Source organism: Pongo pygmaeus, chromosome 6 (assembly GCF_028885625.2).
Source record: "Pongo pygmaeus isolate AG05252 chromosome 6, NHGRI_mPonPyg2-v2.0_pri, whole genome shotgun sequence".
Lineage (NCBI taxonomy): Eukaryota > Metazoa > Chordata > Mammalia > Primates > Hominidae > Pongo > Pongo pygmaeus.
In genome coordinates this window covers 80,697,275-80,721,315 of record NC_072379.2, presented here as the reverse complement: position 1 = coordinate 80,721,315, position 24,041 = coordinate 80,697,275, and the positions used below count along the sequence as shown (strand labels likewise).

Below are 24,041 nucleotides of genomic sequence, written 5' to 3'. Positions count from 1 at the left end.
GCATAGAACAATGCATAATGGACTTTATGACTAAACTTGAAATGGATTTTATGTACTTTTTCCACTATAGTGTGTCGCTCAGGGCATCAAAATACTAATTTGACTGATCTAGGCACTTTCTTTCTTGACAATGCTTGATAAAATTTTTCAACTTTCAGTGATTTTTTTTTTCTTTTCATGCCAAGGCATTTAAAGAGGAGTGTGTTAGGGTGGATTTACATGTAACCACCTGATATGGTTTGGATGTGTGGCCCCACCCAAATCTCATGTTGAATTGGAGGAGGGGCCTGGTGGGAGGTGACTGGATTATAGGGGCAGATTTTCCCCCTTGCTGTTCTCATGATAGTTCTCACAAGATCTGATGGTTTAAAAGTGTGTAGCACTTCCCCCCTTGGCTCTCTCTCTCTCCTGCTGCTATGTGAAAAAGGTGCTCGCTTTTTGTTCATCTTCTGCTATGATTGTACATTTCCTGAGGCCTCCCATTCATGTTTCCTGTTAAGGCTACCAAACTATGAGTCAATTAAACCTCTCTTCTTCAAAAATTACCCAGTCTCAGATAGTTTTTTTAATAGAGAAGTGTGAGAACAGACTAATACACTACCCAGTGTGTTCACCAGGCCTGCTGCCTAGACAGAGCCAATTTATCAAGACGGGAATTGCCATAGAGAAAGAGTAATTCACACATAGTCAGCTGTACAGGAGATGAGTTTATTATTATTCAAATCAATCTGTCCAAGCATTTGGGATCAGGGTTTTTAAGGAAAATTTGGTGGGTGGGGGACAGTGAGTCTGGAGTGCCGATTGGTGGGGTCAGAGATAAAATCATACAGTTGAAGCTATCCTCTTGCACTGGGTAGGGGGCCCACAGATCAGATGAGCCAGTTTATCGATCTGGGTGGTGCCAGCTGATCCAAGTGCAGGGGCTGCAAAACAAGCACTGATCATGATAGTGGCAGGAGGCAGACAAATGCCTAGGTAGATAAGGAAGGGTCCCTGGCGAATCTCTGATCCACCCACAAGTGTTTACACTGGATGTTTTTGTGCAGATAAGGGAATACCTGCACAGGGTCTTGCCTGGGCATGCCCACAGTGAACTAGAGGCCCACATGCACTGGGGGGAATGGGGTGGAGCCACCAGGAATTCGTGCTTTATGCAGGGGGAGGAGCCTGGTCTCTTCAGCTTATGTGTGGGAGCCCTGGTATTCAGTCTGTGAGGTGGGAGCTTGCTGGCGGGACCCCCTCTGTTTGCCTAACGAATTCTGCCCTCATCACCCTTCAACGTGTTCACGTGCCTAATTTTTCCTGGTCATGAGACAAGAACCTGGATTTAGCTGAACTAAGCTTAGAGCAAAAAATCCTGCATCAATCTTAAGTTTCACAATAGTGATATTATCCCCAGGAGCAATTTGGGGGAGGGTCAGAATCTTGTAGCCTCCAGCTGCATGAGTCTGAAATCATAATCTTTTGGCTAATTTGTTAGTCCTACAACAGCAGTCTAGTTCCCAGGCAAGAAGGGGGTTGTTTTGGGAAAGATGTGTTACCTTTCTTTCAAACTGTAAACTAAATTCTCCCAAAGTTAATTCAACCTGTGCCCAGGAATGAATAAGGACGGCTTGGACGTGAGAAGCAAGATAGAGTTGGTTAGGTCAGACCTCTTTCACTGTATCAGTTATAATTTTGCAATGATGGTTTCAATCCCTTCCTTTGGGTTTTATAACACCTTAGTCTTAGGATGTGGGCTAATGAAGATGGAAAAAGTGTGACAACTGCTCTAACTTCTTCCTGCTAACCGGGGGTGTAATTGGGATAGGTGTTGACTCCAAGGTGAGAGGTTTCATACACTTGGCTTTTGTGTTTTCTTCATGCCTTTTACATTTTTTATTATGTTACTTAACTAATTTTTGTTCCCTCTTCTTTTAGCCTATAAATAAATATCCTGTTCACTTTTTATATACTTATTCTTATATTTTCCTTTAGTGAGTAAGCTGTCTTATTTGTTTGATATTTTAGTTTGATTACAGATATGTAGACTCTGGGTAACGTGAAATGTGATTGTGATAATGCTACACTCTTTCATTTGGTTAATTAGAATAACATGCAGAAGATAACTTGTAAGACATTAGAATATATTTAAATTTTCTGTTAAAACTTGCCTTTTAGGGCTGGGTGCGGTGGCTCACGCCTGTAATCCCAGCACTTTGGGAGGCAGACGGATCACTTGAGGTCAGGAGTTCAAGACCAGCCTGGCCAACATGTTGAAACCCTGCCTCTACTAAAAATACAAAAGTTAGCTGGGCATGGTGGCGGGTGCCTGTAATCCCAGGTACTTGGGAGGCTGAGGCAGGAGGATCACTTGAACGTAGTGAGCTAAGATCGCAGCGCTGCACTCCAGCCTGGGCAACAAGAGTGAAACTGTCTCAAAAATAAAAAAGTATTAATATCATGATCATCTGTTTTGGATCAGTATTACCCCAAATTGAACTGTGGAAGTACTGTCAATTTCAATATATATCAAATATAATTTTTAAAATATTTGATTTGCTGTAACTCACTTGATGTTATAATAGATTCCTTTGGAGAGTAAGAATTATGCAGATTGCTATACATTTTTTTGGTGACAGCTATAATGTAAATACTTTGTTATAAAATGTACTAATTTTATTTTCTCAATAAATTGGGGATTTTCTAAACAGATTACATCAAAATAGAATTTGAATGCATCATGTCCTTTAGTTTATATAATTTTTTTTAAATATAGAATTAACCTACATTACAGATGAACAGGTAGTTAAAAATCTATTGCTAAATGCAGTTTTTCTGTAGAGTGAAAAGAAAAAGCCTGATTATAAAAAATGTAAAAAAAGAAAAATAAAATTATAGTTTTGAACTCTATGTTTTTAATGTCTAGGAGTGAACTTTTTTGTTCTATTTTCTTAACTATTACAATTTAGTTGTTTTTGATGATTAATATTGATAGTAAAATATTTGGAAGAATTTTTTCAAAAGCTTTTTTTAAGTTTTGTATATTAGCTTTATAAGCTGTTTTTTGTTCCCCATCAATTTTTAAATCAGTAGTGTATATACATTCTTATCTAACTGGATCCTTGTCATCCTTAGGTATTACAGTTAAACTTATTTTCTTGCTACTTTGCTAGAACCCATCCTCACCTCCACTGAGGTATAAGTGAGTAAAGTAAGGATTTGGCTAGTTCATTTGTTTTTTGAACGTAACAGCTTTACTGTGGTGTCATTGGTGCACAGTGAACCTCACATATTAATGTGTATACTTGGGTGAGTTTTGAAATATGTATACACCCATGAAACTGTCACCACATTCAAGGTAACCAAAATGTATTACTCCAGAAAGTTTCCTTGTGCCTCACTGTATTCTAATATTACTAAAGAATAAATTAAAGGTTTTAAAACATAAAATGTACAAATAGTCCATTCACCTAAATGATCAGGAAAATGTATTTTTAAAATTAGTTTTATGAATACATTTTTAGATGAAGTAAAATAAGTTGTGTAATATTACCTTAAGTACAATGCTATTATTGTTTCTGGGAACTTTTGGATGAATTTCATAAACAAGAATGTGCTTATTTTCTGTGCTGACTTCTCATTTCTGACATGATGACATTTGATTTGTAAGTGTCCAATATCATGGACATAGAGTTGATAGTAGACAAATGTAAAGAATATTTGTGAACTAGGTTTTCTATAACATTTCCTTACTACTTCCTTAGCCAAGAACTTTCTATGTTCTTGCTTTTTTTTCTTTTTATCTTTCCTGTGCTGTGTCACAACTAACACCTTCTTTTGCTCATCTCTGGGAGTCACAGGTGAATCTTGAGTTTGGTTTACAGAGGAACCTGGGGAATTTGACTTCACAGAGGCTAAGCTTCATGGCCACCTGGGAAATTCACTTGTTAGTGACACTAGTGTTACTTTCTATTCTTTGCACTCTGTATATCAAAGTGTTATATATTACAAGTGTTTGTGGGCTAAGAAATAGCATGTATAACCTATCATCTTTGACTTGAAAATCATAAAACCTTGTCAGAATGAGCCCAAGAAACCAAATTTATTATCATTGCCAACATAGGTTCTTTTTTTTTTCTGTAATATATTCTGTATTAATGACTTGGGCAGATGTGCTTCAAATCCCCAAAGTGTCTTTGAATTTAGTTATTGTAATTCAGGTAACTTTCAGGTTTCTTGTGGAGAGGGGTATTTTTTGTTTTTGCTCCTCTAGGAGGCATGATATTTTTAATAAGTTCTCTAGGGAAGGCTTGACCAAATGCTCCTAACTTAGGTTTGTTGGTTCAGTGTTGCTAAAGAGTATCTTACAATAATTGAATAAATTTGGGGGGAAGTTACCTTTTTCTTTCCTAGATAATAGTTGGCTTTCCTTTGGGTTTTACATTGAAGAATACAAATAATTTTTCAAAACTATAAAAAATTACTGTCATTTTAGCTATCCAGGAAGTTGTGAGAATAGTAGCACAATTAATGCCTATTTTAAAGGGAATTTATAATTTTTGTAATTCAAAAGAAAGGCATCAGACTAATTCTGATTGTGACAGCATTTTTATGATTTAACCTAAAATCTTTTTTTATGCTATTGAGGAAATTCTTTGTATATAAAATATTTAAAAAGTCTAGTTTTTAATGGGACAGATGCCATATAGTTTGGTATTTTCTTGAACTCTATACAGTTGATGAGTACCTTAATAATGCTATTTTCATAAAATGTTTTAAACCATTTGGTTTTAGTATTAAAGGAGACCTATGCTACATGCTTTTCTAAATAAGAATAGCCTTTTGTGAGGCAACTAATTATCTTTATTTACAGAGCTTGACAGTTTGGATTTTCATATATCATTATTACTTTGGGGCCATTTAGTTGGAATTTTGTTTTAGAAAACACAGATGAGCAAATACTAGATATGTGATTAAACAAAATAATGAGAACTTAGATTTTCTTTTTTAAAGCTTGTGTTCAAATTACATTAATTACAATCTGCAAAATTGCTTTGATCTCTGCTGTTAAGGACAAATGAAATACTGGAGCTATAATTTCCTTATCCCCAAATTTTTCCTATAGCTATTCCTTCCTTTCTTTCCCTTTCATTTAGTTACTTAAATAATATTTATTATGATATATCAAAACAGTACAGAGTTGAGGTGTTCAGAACAACATGAAAAACTACTCTTCAAAAGTTTCTGGCCATCCTTTCAGCCTCTGTTTAAATTTGTACATGTTTTGAAGCATTATTCAAATGGCATATATCCATGATATTTTGCAAGTTGATTATTTTACTTGGGAAGCTTTTCATGTCAGTACATGTTTGACCTTGTTCTTTTTAACTATTGCATGCTCTTTTGTAGTCTAGATGAACTATAGTTAATGTGACCAATCCTTATACCTCTTTCTATATGCATGTATTTTTTAAGGGATGAATGGGTCCAGTAGCTTTTCTGCCTTCATAGTTCTGTTACTCAGAGTCCTCAACTCTCCGAAATCCATTGTTTTCTTGGTTCTTGTCTTTCTGTGACTCATCACCTTTCCATATTCAAATCCAATTCTCTTCTTCCAACACTGTTCATTATTGGAATCTTAAATTGTGGCCCAGATTTGTTTAAATTTTTGTATGTCAGTTATATAAGGAATTTTATGCCACTTTGGTTCTAGCCTGTGGGGAATTTCAATGATTTACATTATAAATAAAAATATTAATGGTACACAAAGTGAATTATTAAATAAAGGTTCACCAGCTATGTGCTAAAGTGACAGTTCTGAAATGCCACTGTTTTGATGAGGAAATTACTGTGAAACCTATTTAAAAATGATTTTGGTATGTCTTACTTGGATTTTATAAATGTATATTGTAAAAAATTATTGTAATAAGATGTTTAAGAAATATTTCTAGAAACAGAAGAAAAACTACTGGTAAATCAAGGCTTTATCAAAGAACTGTAAGCGGTCCCTTTTTGGGGATTGGTTTCGTGGAAGACAATTTTTCTGCAGGTTGTAGGGGATGGTTTTGGGATGAAATGGCTCCATCTCAGATCATCAAGCTCAGATCATCAAGCATTATATTTTCATGAGGTGCACATAACCTAGATACTTTGCATAGGCAGTTCACAATAGGGTTCATGCTCCTGTAAGAATCTAATGCCACTGCTGACCTGACAGGAGGTAGAGCTCAGGTGGTAATGCTTGCCTGCTTCCTAACAGGCTGTGGACTGCACCAGTATCTGGGAAGCTTTGTTGAGAAGAAATTTCAAACCCATAGTTGAAAGTGAGAAGTTTATTGAAATAGTTTTAGTTGAATGTTTCTAATTTTAAGTTATATATGAATGTGTGTATGCATGTGTATATATGCATTTTTTAAATTTAGAGAAATCTCAACCATATAAAATGTAGAGAAAATATAATGAACCACCGTGTACCTATCACTCGACTTCAACAGTTGTCAACTCATGGCCAATCAGGTTTCATCTGTACCCCCACTTATTTCTCTTTCTCCCAGATTTTTAAATCACAAACATAAAATTTTTCTTAGATATTTTAATGTAGACTCTTTAAAGTCATGACCATACTATTATGTCACCTCCAAAATTAGAATTTTTTTTTTTTTTTTTTGAGGTGAGAGTTTCTCTCTCACCCAGGCTGGAGTGCAGTGGCGTGATCTCGGCTTACTGCAAGCTCCGCCTCCCAGGTTGATGCCAGTCTCCTGCCTCAGCCTCCCGAGTAGCTGGGACTACAGGCTCCCACCACTGCGCCCGGCTAATTTTTTGTATTTTTAGTAGAGAGGTTTCACTGTGTTAGCCAGGATGATCTCAATCTCCTGACCTCATGATCTGCCCACCTCTGCCTCCCAAAGTGCTGGGATTACAGGCGTGAGCCACTGCACCTGGCTGAAATAATTCTTAATACCAAACATCCAGTCAGTTTTTAAAATTTCCTGATTCTTTTTGTTAGCAGCTGTTTTTTTGTTTTTTTGTTTTTTAAAGACAGAGTCTTGCTATGTCGCCAGGCTGGAGTGCAGTGGCACAATCTTGGCTCACTGCAACCTCCGACTCCTGGTTTTAAGCAATTCTCCTGCCTCAGCCTTCTGAGTAGCTGGGATTACAGGCATATGCCACCACACCGGCTAAGTTTTGTATTTTTATTAGAGACAGGGTTTCACCATGTTGGCCAGGCTGGTCTCGAACTCCTGACCTCAAGTGATCCACTCAGCTCAGCCTCCCAAAATGCTGGGATTATAGGCATGAGCCACTGGGAGCATTTTTGTTCAAATAAGAAATAAATAAATGTATTATAATTAGTTGATACACCTGTTAAATCTAAAATTCTTTTGTTTAGCTCTTTGAGTTAATTTTAGAGTTACAGAAGAGAGTTGCAAAGATAGTACAGGTTCCCTATACCTTTCTGCAGCTACTTCCCCTGTTAATAGCCTACATAACTATAGTACTATTATAGAAACTAAGAAACTAACATTGATGCAATATTATATTATTAATTAAACTACAGAGTATATTCAGTTTCACCAGCTTTTATAGGAATTTTTTCTTTCTGTTCCAGGGTCTGATGCAAGATCCTACATCACATTTAGTCATCAGAGCTCGTTAGTTTCCTCTAATCTGTAATAGTTCCTTCCTTCCTTTTTCCTTGTCATTGATGGCCTTAAAACTTTTGAAAGGTACTGATCAGTTATTTTATAGAGTGTCCCTTAATTGAACTTTATCTGATGTTTTCTTATGATTAGATTGAGGTTGTGCATTATTGGGAAGAATACCACCGAGGTGATAAATCCTCTCAGTGCCTAATTATAGGGAGGTACATGAGGGCAGTGTGACTTGTTACTGGTGATGTTTACCTTGATCATTCCATTGAGGTGGTATCTTTCAGCTTTCTTCACTGTAAAGTTGCTATTTTTCCTTTATTACTTCTGAGACTGGCATTGTTATGTAGTTTTTCATAGTCTGAATCATGCTGATTGCATTCCCATGGTGATGTTTAACACTTAGGTCTCTTGTGTTTCCTGTAAATTGATAATTAGATGTAGCGGCTTATTAGGTGTATTTTTTGTTGTTGTTTTGGTAATATGTACTAATATCAGAAGGCACGTAATATCTGGTTGTTTCTCTATGTTATTCCTTGAAATGGTTTATTTAGTTTGATTCTAAATACTGGTAAGAAGAAATCTAATATAGTTCATTTCTATTCTTTAAAAACATCTGTATAATAGATAAATGAGTTCTAAAATTTAAGTAATTTAATTTATAATTTGTTTTCTTAATGTTATTAAACTGACACTTTTTTAGATTTTAATTTTACGTTTGGGGGTACATGTGAAGGTTTGTTGCATGGGTAAACTTGTGTCACGGGGGTTTGTTTTACAGATTAGTTCATCACCTAGTCATTAAGCCCAATATCCAATAGTTATCTTTTCTGTTCCTTCTTCCACCCTTATGTAGGTGTCTGTTGTTCCCCTCTTTGTGTTCATGAGTTCTCATCATTTAGCTCCCACTTACAAGTGAGAATGTGTGATATTTGATTTACTAAAAACTAAGCAGTCCTCTTGCCTCGGCCTCCCAAAGCTCTGGGATTACAGGTGTGAGCCAGTGTGCTTGACCATACCAGTAATTTAGTAGTATCAATTTGATTCAGACTATAAGCAAGTTTAATATACAGGTAGAGAATTAGAGAGTACAGTGAAGGCACAGCTGGCCTCATAATATTTAATTGTTCCATCACTGACAAACTGGTACTACAGCTTCTCTGCTTTTTCAAAAACTCTAGTGGGAAACAGTATAGCATGAAGGTTAGTTTTTTTTCTACTAGGAGACTTTAAGACTGTGTTTCTGTAGTTCACTGCTGTATTAATTTCCTGTGTCTGCTGTAATAAATAACCACAGCCTGACTTAAAACAATGGTAGTGTATTCTGGAGAGGCCTAATTAAAGAGTGAGAGGCTCTAGGGAAGAAATCCACATCTTTCAGCTTCTGGTGGATCCAGGAGTCCCTTGAATTATGGCCATATCACTCCAAACTTATTTTTTCTTCATATCACATTCTCCTCTGTATGCCTAATTTCTCTCATCCACTCTAAGAATACTTGTGACCATATTTTCAGGACCATCAGGATGATCTCATCTCAGAATCCTTAATCACACTTGCAAAACGTATAATATACATATAAGGTAACACAGTTTCAGAGATTAGGACTTGACATCTTTTGGGGACACCATTCAGCCCAGTGCACCTGCTCTCACCATACTCAAAAGTGTCTCTCCGACAGCTTTCTGTTACTTGAAGCAGCTGCTTAACTTACCCTGAGGAAGCACTGCACATTCTCTTTGGTTCAAGAGAGCAATCATAGGAATCTTCTAACTTTTGGGATAGCTTTATTCTTAGAAGCCAGCATAATAGTTTGAAACCAAAGGATGCTGTTAGTTAATGTGTAGTGTAGTATTTTTCTGTTCTGAGTCTCTTCCCTCCAGGTACATATGCTTTGCAGGGTGACTTAGTCGTAAATTCACATTTTACTGTTGCTTCTTCCTATAGCTGGAAACCTCCAAATTGTGGTCCTGAAGTTATTTTTATTTTGGCCATTTTTCTCTCTTGCCAGGAAGGGAATGCTGTTGCAAGTACATGGAGTCAAAGACTAATCGGTAATGGGTGGTGTATGGGGGAAAGGTTGGGTTTTTTTTTGTTTCCTTTTCGTGAGTCTTTCTACCCAAGATGTTCATTCATTGATCATTTCTCACACATGAAATGTGTTTCTACTTTCCATAAGAAACATTATTCCCATTATTATAAATTATACCCTAACTGAAATGTTCTCTGAAATTATACACAAAGTTATGAAAATTTTCAAAAATGGGAAAGTTATGTATTCACCACTCAGATTTAACAAATAATATTTTGAAATATTTAGTTCACTTTTTTAAAGTAAATAAAAGGTACAGCTAAAATTCCATTCCCCCTTCTTATTCCTCAGAGGTAATCAGGATCCTGATGTTGGTTGTTTCCATGCTTGTTTTTATGTTTTATACATTTGCATATATTTGTAAATGATATATATATATTTTATTTGTAAATGATATATATATATTTTTAAACTTTTAAAAAAGATTTTTGCTTTATTTTTCAACAATTTAACGATCATATACTTAGGTATAGTATTTTGTATTCTGCTTGGAACTTGCTAAGCTTCTTGAATTTATTTTTCCTTAAAATATTCATTAAAATTCATAAAACTGTATAAAAATAAGATATCCAGCCAGGCACAGTAGCTCAGGCCTGTAATCCCAGCACTTTGGGAGGCCAAGGCGGGTGGATCATGAGGTCAGGAGATTGAGACCATCCTGGCTAACACAGTGAAACCCCATCTCTACTAAAAATACAAAAAATTTACCTGGGCGTGATGGCGGGCGTCTGTAGTCCCAGCTGCTGGGGAGGCTGAGGCAGGAGAATTGTGTGAACCCGGGAGGCAGAGCTTGCAGTGAGCCGAGATCGCGCCACTGCACTCCAGCCTGGGCGACAGAGCGAGACTCCGTCTCAAAAAAAAAAAAATAAGATACCCATTAAAATTTATTTTTCTGCTAAGGCAGAAAATACCTCTTTTCTTGGATTCCACTTAAACTTGTGGTAAATTTTTTGGCATTGTTTCACAGATCACTGATCTTTTACTCATTTTTTTAATAGAAAACTGGATAATTACTATTGCTGTATTTTCAAGTTCATGAATCTTCCCTTCATCTCCAGTCTACTATTAAGTGACATTTAAAAAATTCCAGATAGTGCATTTTTGAGTTCTAGAATTTATTTGGTTCTTATAATTCCTCATTCTCTGCTGAGATTTATCTGCCCCATATATGATGACCGTGTTTTCTTTTGCATACTTAACATTTATAGTACCTGCTTTAAAATCTATCTCTGCTTATTCTAATGTCTGAATAATCTCAGGCACTGGTCTCCATTGATTGCCTCTTCATTGTGTTTGTAATAATTTTTAATTTTTTTCCTGGACACTGTAAATGATACATTGTAGAGACATTATTCTAGATTTTTCCTCACCCAGATGGAAACTCGGTGGCCATTAAAAAATAACACCCTCTCTTACCTCCTCCCAGCCCTTAGTATTCTCTATTCTTTCTGTCTATAAATTTTCCTATTCTAGATATTTCATGTAAGTGGAATCATACAACATGTCTTTTTATGTTTAGCTTCTTAGCATAATGTTTTCAAGGTTTATCCATGTTGTAGTATGGATCAGAACTTCATTCCTTTTAAGGGTGATAAATATTCCATTTTATGTGTATACCAAATTTTGTTTATTTTGTTTATCTGCTTGCTAGTGGACATCTAGGTTATTTTCCAAATGTCATCTATTGTGTATACAAGTATGTGTTTGAGTTCCTGTTCTCAGTTATTTTGGTATATACCTATGAGTGCATTTGCTGGATCATATGGTAATTCTGTGTTTAACTTTCTGAGGAACTGCCAATCTTTTCTGCAGTGGCTATACCATTTTATATTCTCATTATCAGTGTATGAGGATTCTAGTTTATTCCAACTGTTATTTTTCTGGGGTTTAAAAAATTATTACAGTAGACATCTTAGGGTGAAGTGGCATCTCATTGTGGTTTTGATTTACATTTTTCTAATGGCGAATGATTTTGATCATCTTTTCATGTGCTTGGCCATCTGTATATCTTTGGAGAAATGTCTATTCATGTGCTTTACCCATTTTTAAATTGGGCTATTTGTCTTTTAGTTGTGGTGCTTTATATATTCTGGATAATAAACCCTTTTCAGATATGATTTGCAAATTTTTTCTCATTCTGTAGTTTGTCTTTTTACTATTAAGTGTCCTTTGATGCACAGAAGTATTTAATTTTGATACTGTCCAGTTTATCTATTTTTGTTGTTGTTGCTTGGGCTTTTGGTGTCATATCTAAGAACCTATTGCCAAATCAAAGGTCATAAAGATTTACCTATATATTTTCTTCTAGGATTCTCATGATTTTAGCTCTTATATTTAGGTCTTTGATTCACTTTGAGTTAATTTTTGTATATGGTAGAAGATGGGGTGTCTAACTTCACTCTTGCATGTGGAAATTCAGTTTTCCCAGCAGCAGTTGTTGACTAGATTATTCTTTCCTCCACTGAATGGATTTGACATCTTTATAAAAAATCAATTGGCTATATGTGTAAGGATTTACTTCTGGACTCCGCATTCTATTAGTGTTATATATCTATTCTAATGCCAGTACCACAGTTTTGTTTAATGTAGCTTTCTAGTTAAGTTTTGAAATTGGGAGTTGTGAGTCCTCTGTTTTTGCTATTTAGAGCTCCTTAGTTGTCCATTTTTGCAAATGAATAATTTCTTAAAGCCTGCTTTTTAGATTTTATTTTTTGGAGTTTCATCCATGTTGATACATAGACTTGTAGCTTATTTGTTGTGACTTCTTTTTATTATCATCTGAGTAAATTTCAGTGTATTTGACTTTTCTCCTATTGAAGTACAATTATTTCCTTTTTTTTTTTTTTTTTTTTTTGCTTTAACAATCAACATTCTTGTGCATGGTACTTGTTCACATGTTTGAAAGTTTCTTTAGGATGGTAGGGTGATTTTTGCCTTGCCAGGAAACCTTTGGCAGTTTGGAGACATTTTAGATTATCAAGATTGGGAGAGGGGTGTTACTGCCATCTGGTGGTCAGAGACAAGAGATGCTGCTAAACATCCTACAATGCAGACTCTCACTGACCCCTTCCCACCCCTACCCACCCTACACACACAAAATAGTGCCAAGGTTGAAAAACCCTGCCTGCCCTGAAGCATATGGAAGTGGAATTGATAAAACTTGAAGTGTTTTCATCTTAATAAGTGGATTTCTGTAAATCATGGAAAAAATATTTTCTCCATAGGTTTGGAATGTTTGGAATTAAAGTTGCTCTGGCAATGCTGCCATTCCAGCAATTACAAGCAATTTATATATCTCAAGCCAGATCAGGTAGCAGCATTATCCAGAGTTAGTCAGTTCATTCACTTTAACTTCATGAACTAAAATACTTTGGTACTTTGTCTGCTTAAAAGATTAATTTTAGAGTGAGTCTGTTTCAAAACAGTGGCACTTGTACAGATGGGGATAGTTGGAATATTATTAGGCTGAATGTACTTAATAAGAGCAAAATTAGAACATGAAAAAGTTTTTCTTGACACAGATGGTTGTTAAATATTGAAGGCTTAAAGGTTTAAGAAGTTTTTCTCTAGTAAAATTGTAATTGAAGACATAGGAGTGAACTTAGACTCACTTGAAGATGTGTTACATGTCACCGTGGAATACTATGCTGCCATAAATAGGATGAAAGCATGTCCTTTGCAGCAACATAGATGCCATGATCCTAGGCAAATTAGCATAGGAACAGAAAAATAAAATTTTAAGTGGGAGCTAAACATTGAGCACACATGGATGTAAACTGGGAACAACTGACAGCATGGACTACTGGAGGGAGGTATGGGTTGAAAAACTACCTGTTGGGTACTGTGCTTACTCCCTGGGTGACAGGATCTGTACCTAAACTTGAGCATCACGCAGTTATTCCCATCTAACAAACCTGCGCATGTACCCCTTGTATCTAGGGGATACATGTGCAGGTTTAAAATAAAAGTTGGGGGAAAAAAGACCCATGGTTCCTGTTTGAGAATCCATTGAAAGCTATGGCCCCATAAATGATGTCCATACTTGTGTAAATACAATTTTGCATATGGTTTGAGGTGGTTTATGCATGCTTCTTAAGCCCATCCAGGGACTCACCACTCTTTACTTATATCCAGGTTAAAAATTTTGCTAAAAGTTGATTAAAACGCTTAAAGTGCTAAAAATAGATATACATGACATTATCAATGAATTGTATCTTCACAACTATATTTATGTCTCCTTAACCAAATGCTTCTGCATTTAGTGATGAGGAAAAATAGGTGACTCAGAATTAGAATTCAAGTCCTCTAATGTTAAATATTAAAACTTTACATCTATAACCTTCATTCTTTATCTTTTTAGGTGTATGCAACAGTGTTATCGCAACAAGCTAACGAAAACAGACAAAATTCAGCTGGAAAAGCATGTTTTGGCACCTTCCTCCCAGAAGAAAAACTTAATGACTTCCGTGATGAACAAATTGGACAGTTGCAGGAGCTGATGCAAGAAGCCACAAAACCCAATAGGCAATTTAGTATTTCTGAGTCTACGAAACCAAAATTTTAGTCTGTACAACAAAGCTTAATAAGACATGCAAAAATTTAGAACCCCTACTTTACTTTAACTGTCATTGGTTTTTGAAATATATTTAAGCTTTGAAAACACCTGTTATTAATGAAATACTCTTTTATTTTGGATATTATGATGCAATATATGGATCAAGATCACTAGTGACAATTGAAAAAACTATTGGAATAATAGCACTTGTATGAAATTCAGTTTTGGAACTAAACAGAAAATAATGGATCTAAAATGGACAAATTTCTAGAATTTTGCTGAAAACGTTTTAAAATGCTATTCTCATCCAGCCATATTAGCCTTCTGGCTTTTCTTTAGCTTCATCAAATAAGTATGTTGTGATAATGATAGATGTACAATTCCAACAAGGTTATTTTTTAAATACATTGTCATTCTGAACATTTTATCACTTCTACTTTAATAATACATACATGATTTTTCTTCTGAATGTCTCTTCTCCCTGCATCACTGTTCATTCACAATGAAAGGTTAGGGAGAAACTTTAAAATTCACTATTTGTATAATAAACTATACAAAGTATAATATGTTTCCTCCAGTGTTTGTTAATAACAACCCCTGAAATAATGTGTAGCTACCTTGAGACTCTCATTTATCAACTAATAGTTGAGGACATTACAAATCAACTTAAGTATAAGAAACTTTCCTAAGATCTCAAATTTAAAAAACGGTAACCCCATTTACAACATAAAATGTGGATTTTAAAAAATATTATGCTAAATGACTTGTATCTTTAGTTATTGAAACCTGATTCCCAGTGTGATACTATTTATTAGGTGGTAGAGCCCTCATGAATGGGATTAGTGCCCTTATAAAAAAAAAAAAAAGCCCCAGGGAGATCTCTTACCCCTTCTACCATATGAGGATACAGTGAGAAGATGTTAAAGCAGAAAGTGGCCCCTCATGAGACACTGAATCTGCTGGTGCCCTGATCTTGTACTTTGCAGTCTCCAAAACATGAGAAACAGATTTCTATTTATAAGCCACCCAGTTTATGGTAATTTGTTATAGCAGCCCAAAGAGACTAAGACAGTTAGTTAGGGAGGCTTACTCCAAGATTCTGAAATGATCATTTTTTTAGATGCACTTGCAATTTATGTCATCTCTTTAGAAACTGATACACGTTTTCTCTGGGTTGGTGTCTCATGTGTTCTCTCTTTGTATATACCTGCTAGGGCCACCTTAGTCCGTTCTTCCATCCTTTTTTTTTTTTGAGTCAGTCTGATCTGTTGGTCTTTCTCACTGAGAAAGATAATAATTATTCCGTCTATATTATAACAGGCTTCAGGGATACAACAATGGATAAGACAAAGCTCCTGCCCTCAAGAAGTTTAAAATCTAGTTGTGCATTCAGGAGCCCTCTTTCATCATGAACAAATACATCTGCAAACTCTTTACAGCATTATCCTTTTCATCATGCTTAATAGAACCTAATACTTCTGAAGACGCTGCTTCCCTGTAGTCTTGTAAAGTGGGCCACAACTCCCACTTTACAAGAGACCCATCCTATTGTCCCTTTCAACCCATCACTATGCCACCCTCGCTTAAGAACTCGTTCCTTTGTGGCTTTTTTTCTTTTAGGGTATACTTCCCTTCTGTTCGTTGGCGCTTGACTTGACTTAACCTCAAATCTTGCCATTATTTTGGTGACTTAGTATTTACGTCGTTTACTTATCCAGCAGACTGAGATTTATCTGGCATTATTCACTTTGATTCAACCACTCACTCATGCCATGGCTACACTTAAACCTTCACTCTGTTCAGAACTGTTTTGCATCTGAAATTATGAATTTCAATATCCTGTGCTTTTGCCACTATCTGTCTCTTAACAATATAATGTTTCTTACTCCCACTGCACAATTCATTCAACAGATACTTATTAAAAACCTGCATTTGCCAGATGTCATTCTAGGTACTAGCGATATAGCACTTATCAAAGACAAAAAGTCTACTGCTACCCCCCATGGAACTCACATTCTAAAGGAGAAAAATAAAATATGTAGGGTGATAAGTACTATTGAGAAAAATAAAAGCAAGGATAGGGAATAGGGCTATGGTTCTGAAATTATAAACTGAGATTCCCTGGGCACCTCAGAGAACTCAGAGGTGCTGCAGGATATTTTAACTTTGAGGAAATCACAGTCACGTTTTTGTTTGCTGGACACCACACATGTTACTAGTGCAAGGATTTTCAGTTTTACAGTTATATTGCCACATTCTTTTAAATGACAGATCTTTGTGAAGCTGGGCTTTTAGTGGTTGCTGTGATAAAAATGCAAATATCACCGAAGATGAGTAACAGAAAATGTAGGTAGTGTTGGTCAATATGATTACAGTGTAAGTTGCATAGTGTCCAACGGGTGCTAAATTGTTTTAGCATAAATAAGTTGTTTGGACTACTTAATAAAACTAAGTTTTGTTTGCTGTTTTGCCTAGATGCACTGTGCAATTACTGGGACACCAAGTTCGTGAACTAAAAGTTTGGGAAATAGGGAGTGGTCTTTAACAGTAAACTGATACATAAACTTATCAGTCCTTTGACTACTTGGTGCCTTCAGTGTCATTCTACTAGTGCTTTTATTTCCATTACAGACTCCCTAGTTTCTGTGATCCTTCACTTCAGCCAGCCACTGAGCAGTACCTTCCATGTCTCCTTTTTCTTTTACTTCACCTGCTGCTCTAGCCAGGGTAACCACTCACTTGCCAAAATCAATGGGATATTAATCACTGTAAGGTTGATATGTTGCAGATTTGATAGTATTACTCTCTTCTGCTTTTAAAACACTTCTGCTTTTTATACTGCCTACTTCTTCAGATTATAAATTTTCTCCTCCCCACCCCCACTTTTAAAAATACGATGTTCTGTGGGATTTCATCCTCAGGACTCTCACGTTACACATCTGTTGCTTCAAATATTAGCTCTACTCTTAAATCACTAACACCAACCTAAATCTCATTTTAATTTTTGTGGGTACATAGATGTATGTATTTATAGGGTACATGAGATAATTTTAATACAGGCATGCAGTATGTAATAATCACATGGAACATGGGCTGTCCATCCCCTCAAACATTTATCTTTTGTGTTATAAACAATCCAGTTATACTTATGTACAATTATTGACTATAGTCACCTTGTGCTGTGAAATACTAGGTATTATTCATTCCTTATTTCACTTAACATACTGACCTCCAGTTCCATCCATGTTGCAAATGACAGGATCTCATTCTTTTTTATAACTGAATAGTACTCTATTGTATACCACATTTTCTTTATCCATTCATCTGTTGATGGACACTTAGGCTGATTCCATAACTTGGCTATTGTGAAGAATGCTGCAATTTGAGAGTGCAGATATCTCTTTAGTATACTGACTTTTCTTATTTGTCGTCTGTATCCATCAATGGGATTGCTGGATCATATGCTAGCTCTATTTTTAGTTTTTTTAAGAACCTCCAAACTGTTCTCCATAGTGGTTGTACTAATTTACATTCCCACCTAAACTGCGCAAGGGTTCCCTTTTCTCCACATTCTCATCAGCATTTGTTATTGCCTGTCGTTTGGATAAAAGCCATTTTAACTGGGGTGACGTGATATCTCATTGTAGTTTCGATTTGCAGTTCACTGATGATCAGTGATTTTGAGCACCTTTTTATATGCCTGTTTGCCATTTAAATGTTTTTTTTTGAGAAATGTCTACCAGATCTTTTGCCCATTTTTAAATCTGATTATTAGATTTTTTCTTATAGAGTTGTTTGAACTCCTTATATATTCTGGTTATGACTCCCTTGTCAGATGGATAGTTTGCAAATATTTTCTCCCATTCTCTGGGTTCTCTTCACTTTATTATTTCCTTTGCTGTGCAGAAGCTTTTTAAATGTACTATAATCCCATTTGTCCATTTTTGCTTTGGTTGCCTGTGCTTGTGGGGTATTACTCACGTTTCTGTCCAGACCAGTACCCTAGATATTTTCTTCAGTGTTTTCTTATAGTAGTTCCACAATTTGAGGTGTTGGATTTAAGTCTTTAATCCATTTTGATTTGATTTTTGTATATGGTGAGAAATAGGGGTCAAGTTTCATTCTTCTGCATATGGATATCCAGTTTTCCCCACTACCATTTATTGAAAAGACTGTCTTTTCTCCAATGTATGTTCCTGGCACCTTTGTCAACAATAAGTTCACATAGATGTGTGGGGTTTTTTTGGTTTTTTCCTTCTTTTTTTTAAACAGAGTGTCACTGTCACCCAGGCTGGAATGCAGTGGCATGATCTTGGCTCACTGCAACCTCCACCTCCCAGGTTCAAGTGATTCTTATGCTTCAGCCTCCTGAGTAGCTGGGACTACTCAGGCATGTGCCACCTTGCCTGGCTAGTGTTCACATTTCTGGTAGAGATGGGGTTCCATCATGTTGATCAGGCTGGTCCCGAACTCCTGGCCTCAAGTGATCCGCCCACCTCAGCCTCCCAAAATGCTGGGATTATAGGCATGAGCCATTTTGCTTGGCCAGTAGATGTATGGAGATGTGTGGATTTATTACTGGATTCTCTATTTCTTTCCATTGTTCTATGTGTCTGTTTTTATTCCAGTAACATGCTGTTTTGGTTACTATAGTTCTGTAGTAGAATGTGAAGTCAGGTAATGTGATTTCTCCAGTTTTCTTCTTTATGCTCATGATAACTTTTGCTATTCTGGGTCTTTTATGGTTCCACATAAATTTTAGAATTTTTCCTGTTTCTGTGAAGAATGGCATTGATAGGGATTGCATTGAATCTGTTAATATGGACATTTTAACAATATTGAGTCTTCTGATCCATGAATGTGGAATATCTTTCCATAGTTTGTGTCCTCTTCAACTTTTTTCATTGTTTTATAGTTTTCATTGTAGAGATCATTTACTTGGTTAAAGGGTTAATTCCTAGGTATTTAATTTTATTTGTAACTATTGTAAATGGGATTAAAAAATGTTTTCAGATTGTTCACTTTTGGCATATAGAGATGTTACTAATTTTTATATGTTGATTTTGTATCTTGCAGTTTTACTGATTTTATCAGTTCTTGTAGTTTTTGATGGAGCCTCTTAATCTCATTTCTGAACTTCAGATCTGTGTTTGAGACTGACATTTCCAACTCATGTTTAAAATCAAATATACTTCTCTTCCCTTTTCAGTGAATAACAACATATGCGCAATGACGAGTTAATGGGTGCAGCACACCAGCATGGCACATGTATACATATGTAACAAACCTACACGTTGTGCACATGTACCCTAGAACTTAAAGTATAATAAAAAAATAAAAAATAAAAATAATAACATGTACACAGTTTACCAGTTCAGATTTTTGTAATTTTGCTTCGATTTCACCATTTCCCTACAGGCCTCTTCCTCATTATTCAGCAATTCTGACAACACTACATGGTGGATCACAAAATGCTCATAGTTCTTTACCACTCCTTGTACCCATGCCCCTTGCAAGGTAACTTTGCAGTGTCTCCTATTCATCTGTTTTTCAGTTATTCAAATCTGCAGGCCTTGTGACTTGATTTGCTCAAAAGAATGATGGAGTAATATTATGCAAACTTAGGTTCTAGGCCCTCAGAGCCTTGCATACTTCTGCCGGCACTATTGGACATCTGTCCAACTGCCATATGAGCAAACTAGGGCTGGCCTACCAGAGGATCAGATCATGTGGAGCAAAGGTGAGTCATCCTAGACCAGCCAGCTCTCAGCCAACCACATTTATATGAGTGAGCTTAGCCATGACAGCTAATCCCAGTCCAAATTGCCAATTACAAGCTAAATTAATGGCAGTTCTTTTAAATCAGTACATTCTGGGGCAGCTTATTATATAGTTAGGGCTGATACACTGTACTGTTTTACTGTCTCAAAATCACTCATTCCCCCTTTTCCGACTATTAGTCTGATACTTAGAATTTTTTTCTGTAGCAATCATCTATATGTGGCTTTCTTGTCTCCAGCCTGTTTTTTAGTATGTTATTTGCAGCCAGTCACCTTAGTGATATGCAGATCCTATTTCCCTGCTTAACATTTGGAGTGGAGGAGGGTGTTTGGATTGTACTTAATGGTAGTGATACATGGCACAATTAGCTCCTTACCATTGTACTTGGTGGTTGAGAGGAATCTGATACAGCTTATTGAAAATAAATTGGAAATATGTATTAAGAACTTTAAGAACAATGGTACCTTTTGAACCCGTAAATTTTATTTCTAAGATTCTATCCTAAAGAAAAGATATTCAGGAATGTGCACAGTTTTTCACATAATCATGTTATTAAAAGTGATATTTGAGTGAATTTGGAACAGCAGAACTCCCCCAAATACTTAAAAGGTTAAGTAAGTTGTGATGACATGTATAACGAAGTAGTTTAAATGTAGGTTTATGAAGAATTTTTAATGACATGGAACATTTCCTGACATTGATAAGTGAGAAAATGATGCTATGAAATATATGGGGTTTTAAATAAAATTTTAGATTTTCTTTTCAGTAATGTGGCAAACAATGCTAATCTGAGCAGTTCTGCTGAAAATGAAAACTTTTAGGTAGAGTAGAAAAAGTATTTTTTAGAAGCGTCTAGGAGCTGGCAATATCCTAAGAGATTGATTATAAGGCCAATATTGCTAAGTGAAACTGGTAAAGCCTCTTTTACCCTAAGATGAATTTCTACTTTGGTTTTGATGGTCCTTTGAACACAGTTGGCAGAAGACAAAGCACAGAACCCGCGTAAGTTGGAGACTCACAAATGGTTTTTCCAGAAAGACAAGACCCTAAAGACTATATAACCTCAGGGTTAGAGTGAGCCAGAAGAAAACTTGCTCCAGTACTTGTACAGAATTGCAGGCTATCCTGGATTCAAGTCATCTGTGTACTAAAACAAAACTTAAGCTATAAATTTAATATATGGCCCCAGAATGAGTACCTGACAAATGTAAACAAGTTTTTGAGGATACTCGGGTCACAGATAATTTCCAGAAAAGCGAATCCTCAAGTTTCAGTAAAGAAGCAGACTCCACATGGAAAGCTAGCAGCATGACTAAGGCAGCAGAGACAGACCACCAGAAAACTCAGATATTGGAATTAACACATGTATAATATAAAACGTGTTCACATGTTTAAACTTAAAAGTTATTTGGAAATATCTGCAAGAAACAAGGCATTATAAAAAGTAACCTGGCATATTTGAAAAAGAACCAAATAGAACTTGTAGAAAATAGAATAACTAAAATTAAAAAATAAACCCTAATGGACGAGTTTAAAAGACAAGATGGACTTGAAATGATGAGAATTAGTGACTGCAATATAGAACCAAAAGAAATTATCCAGAATTCCACATGAAAAGCAAACTTGAGAATATAAGAGGTGGTTAAAACACAAGAGTATAATGTATATCAAATAGTTTCAGATAGATACTGAGGCAGAACCAATATTTGAAGCTATAATTCCTGAGACTTTTTCAAATCAATGAAACACATTAGTCTATGGATTTATCCTAAGCAGGATAGATATAAAATCCTCATTCTTAGACATGCCGTATTGAAGCAGCAGAATGCCAATAACTTGTAAAAGCAGCCAAAACAAAAGTCACAAAGGAACCTCAGCTAGTACAGGACAAGTCCCTGGATGGCTTTGGTGACCCAGCTATTCTCCACTTTCTCACTTGTAGTTCTTGTAGAAATGTGCCAGGAATACAACATCCTAATAAAGAATTGTCCAGAACAGCCCAGGCTCTGTTCCTGTCCCTCCTAGAACAGGGTGTCCTTCACCACTTTAACCCAGCAGACCATGTCACCTCCTAGGGGGTACGGCTTTCAAAACCCAGGGGCCCTCAGTGACAGTGCAAGTAGAGTATGCACAGATGAGTACCAATCTGCCCTAGGCAGCTTTCCTCAGCCTTTGGAGACTTGCTTGTCATGAATCCTGGGCTACTGTTTGTCCTTACTGCCTACCTACAATTAATAAGATGACTTCATGAAACGTGTGTGTGAATGTCCTGTCTCACCAGACTCTTGGAAGTAGTAGAGACTGCAGTGCAAGATGCAGTGGGCTAAAGTGGTAAGCAGTGCACAGTGAATCTTCCTCACAACTAAATCTTAAGCTGACTTCTCAAGAACAATAATGGAAATCAGAAACCAGTTGAATGACTATCTCTAATGTGTTGAGAGAAATAAATTCCATTTTAAAATTATATACCTAGCAAGTGTATTTCAGGAATGAAGGTAGAAAAAAGATAGTGTCAGACAACAAAATATGAGCAAGGTTGCCACCTGCGGATTTTCACTAAAGGAAATTATAAAGGATGTGCTTTGAAAAGGCTTTGGATAAAATTCAACACCTCTTCATGTTAAAAACTCTCAATAAAGTAGGTATTGAAGGAACATACCTCAAAATTATAAGAGCCATCTATGACAAGCCTACAGCCAACATAATACTGAATGGGCAAAAGCATACTCTCTCTCTCACTACTCCTATTCAACATAGTATTAGAGTCCTGGCCAGAGCAACCGGGCAAGAGAAAGGGCATGTAAATAGGAAGGAGGAAGTGTATTTCTGTTTGTAGATGACATGATTCTGTATCTAGAAAACACCATAATCTCAGCCCAAAAGCTTCTTAAGCTGAAGCAACTTCAGCAAAATCTCAGGATACATAACATACAAAAATCAGTAGCATTCCTATACACCAACTACAGTCAAGCCAAGAGTGAAATCAGGAATGCAATCCTATTCACAGTTGCCACAAAAAGAATAAAATGCCTAGGAATACAGTGAACCAGGGAGGTGAAAGATCTCTACATGGATAACTGCAAAACAGTGCTCAGAGAAATCAGAGATGATACAAACAAATGGAAAAAAATTCCATGCTCATGGATAGGAAGAATCAATTTTATTAAAATGACCTTATAGCAGCCCAAAGCAGTTTGTACATTCAATGCTATTCCTATTACACTACCAATAACATCCTCACAGAACTAGGAAAAACTATTTTAAAATTCATACAGAACCAAAAAGGAGCCCAAATAGCCAAGGCACTCCTGTGCAAAAAGAACAAAGCTGGAGGCATTACACTACCTGACTTCAAACTACACTACATGACTTGACTACAGTAGCCAAAACACATGATACTAGTACAAAAACAGACATATAGACCAGTGGAACAGCATAGAGAGCCTGGAAATTAAACAGCCACAACCACCTGATCTCCCACAAACTTGACAGAAGCAAGCAATGGAGAAAGGACTCCCCATAAATAAATGGTGCTGGGATAACTGGCTAGCCATACACAGAAGATTGAAACTGGACTTCTTATACCATATACAAAAATCAACTCAAGATGGATTAAAGACTTAAATGGAAAGCCCAAAACTATAAAAGCCCTAGAAAAAAACCTAGGCAATATTATTCAGGACATAGGCACGGATAAAGATTTCATGATGAAGACACCAAAAACAAATGCAACAAAAGCAAAAATTTACAAATGGGATTTAATTCCAACTAAAGAGCTGCACAAACAGGGAGCCTACAAAATGGGAGAAAGTATTTGCAAACTATGTATTTGACAAAGTTCTAATATCCACTATCTGGAAGGAACTTAAATCTACAAGAAAAATACAACCCCATTAAGATGTGGACAAAAGACATGAGCAGACACTCTTCCAAAGACGATGTACCTGCGGCCAACAAGCATATAAGAAAAGCTTAACATCATGG

At 36.1% G+C, this 24,041-nt stretch overlaps 1 protein-coding gene across 1 annotated transcript in view; it reads left to right on the top strand.

The window, feature by feature from the left end:
- SDHAF3 (succinate dehydrogenase complex assembly factor 3) overlaps positions 1–16,750 on the top strand; it is a 65,594-nt gene extending 48,844 nt beyond the window's left edge. Inside the window, exon 2 of the mRNA XM_054496491.2 lies at positions 14,082–16,750. Coding sequence (XP_054352466.1) covers positions 14,082–14,285 — 204 coding nt within the window. The 3' untranslated portion in view covers positions 14,286–16,750. The remainder of the gene's footprint in view (positions 1–14,081) is intronic.
- The last annotated feature ends 7,291 nt before the right edge of the window (positions 16,751–24,041 follow it).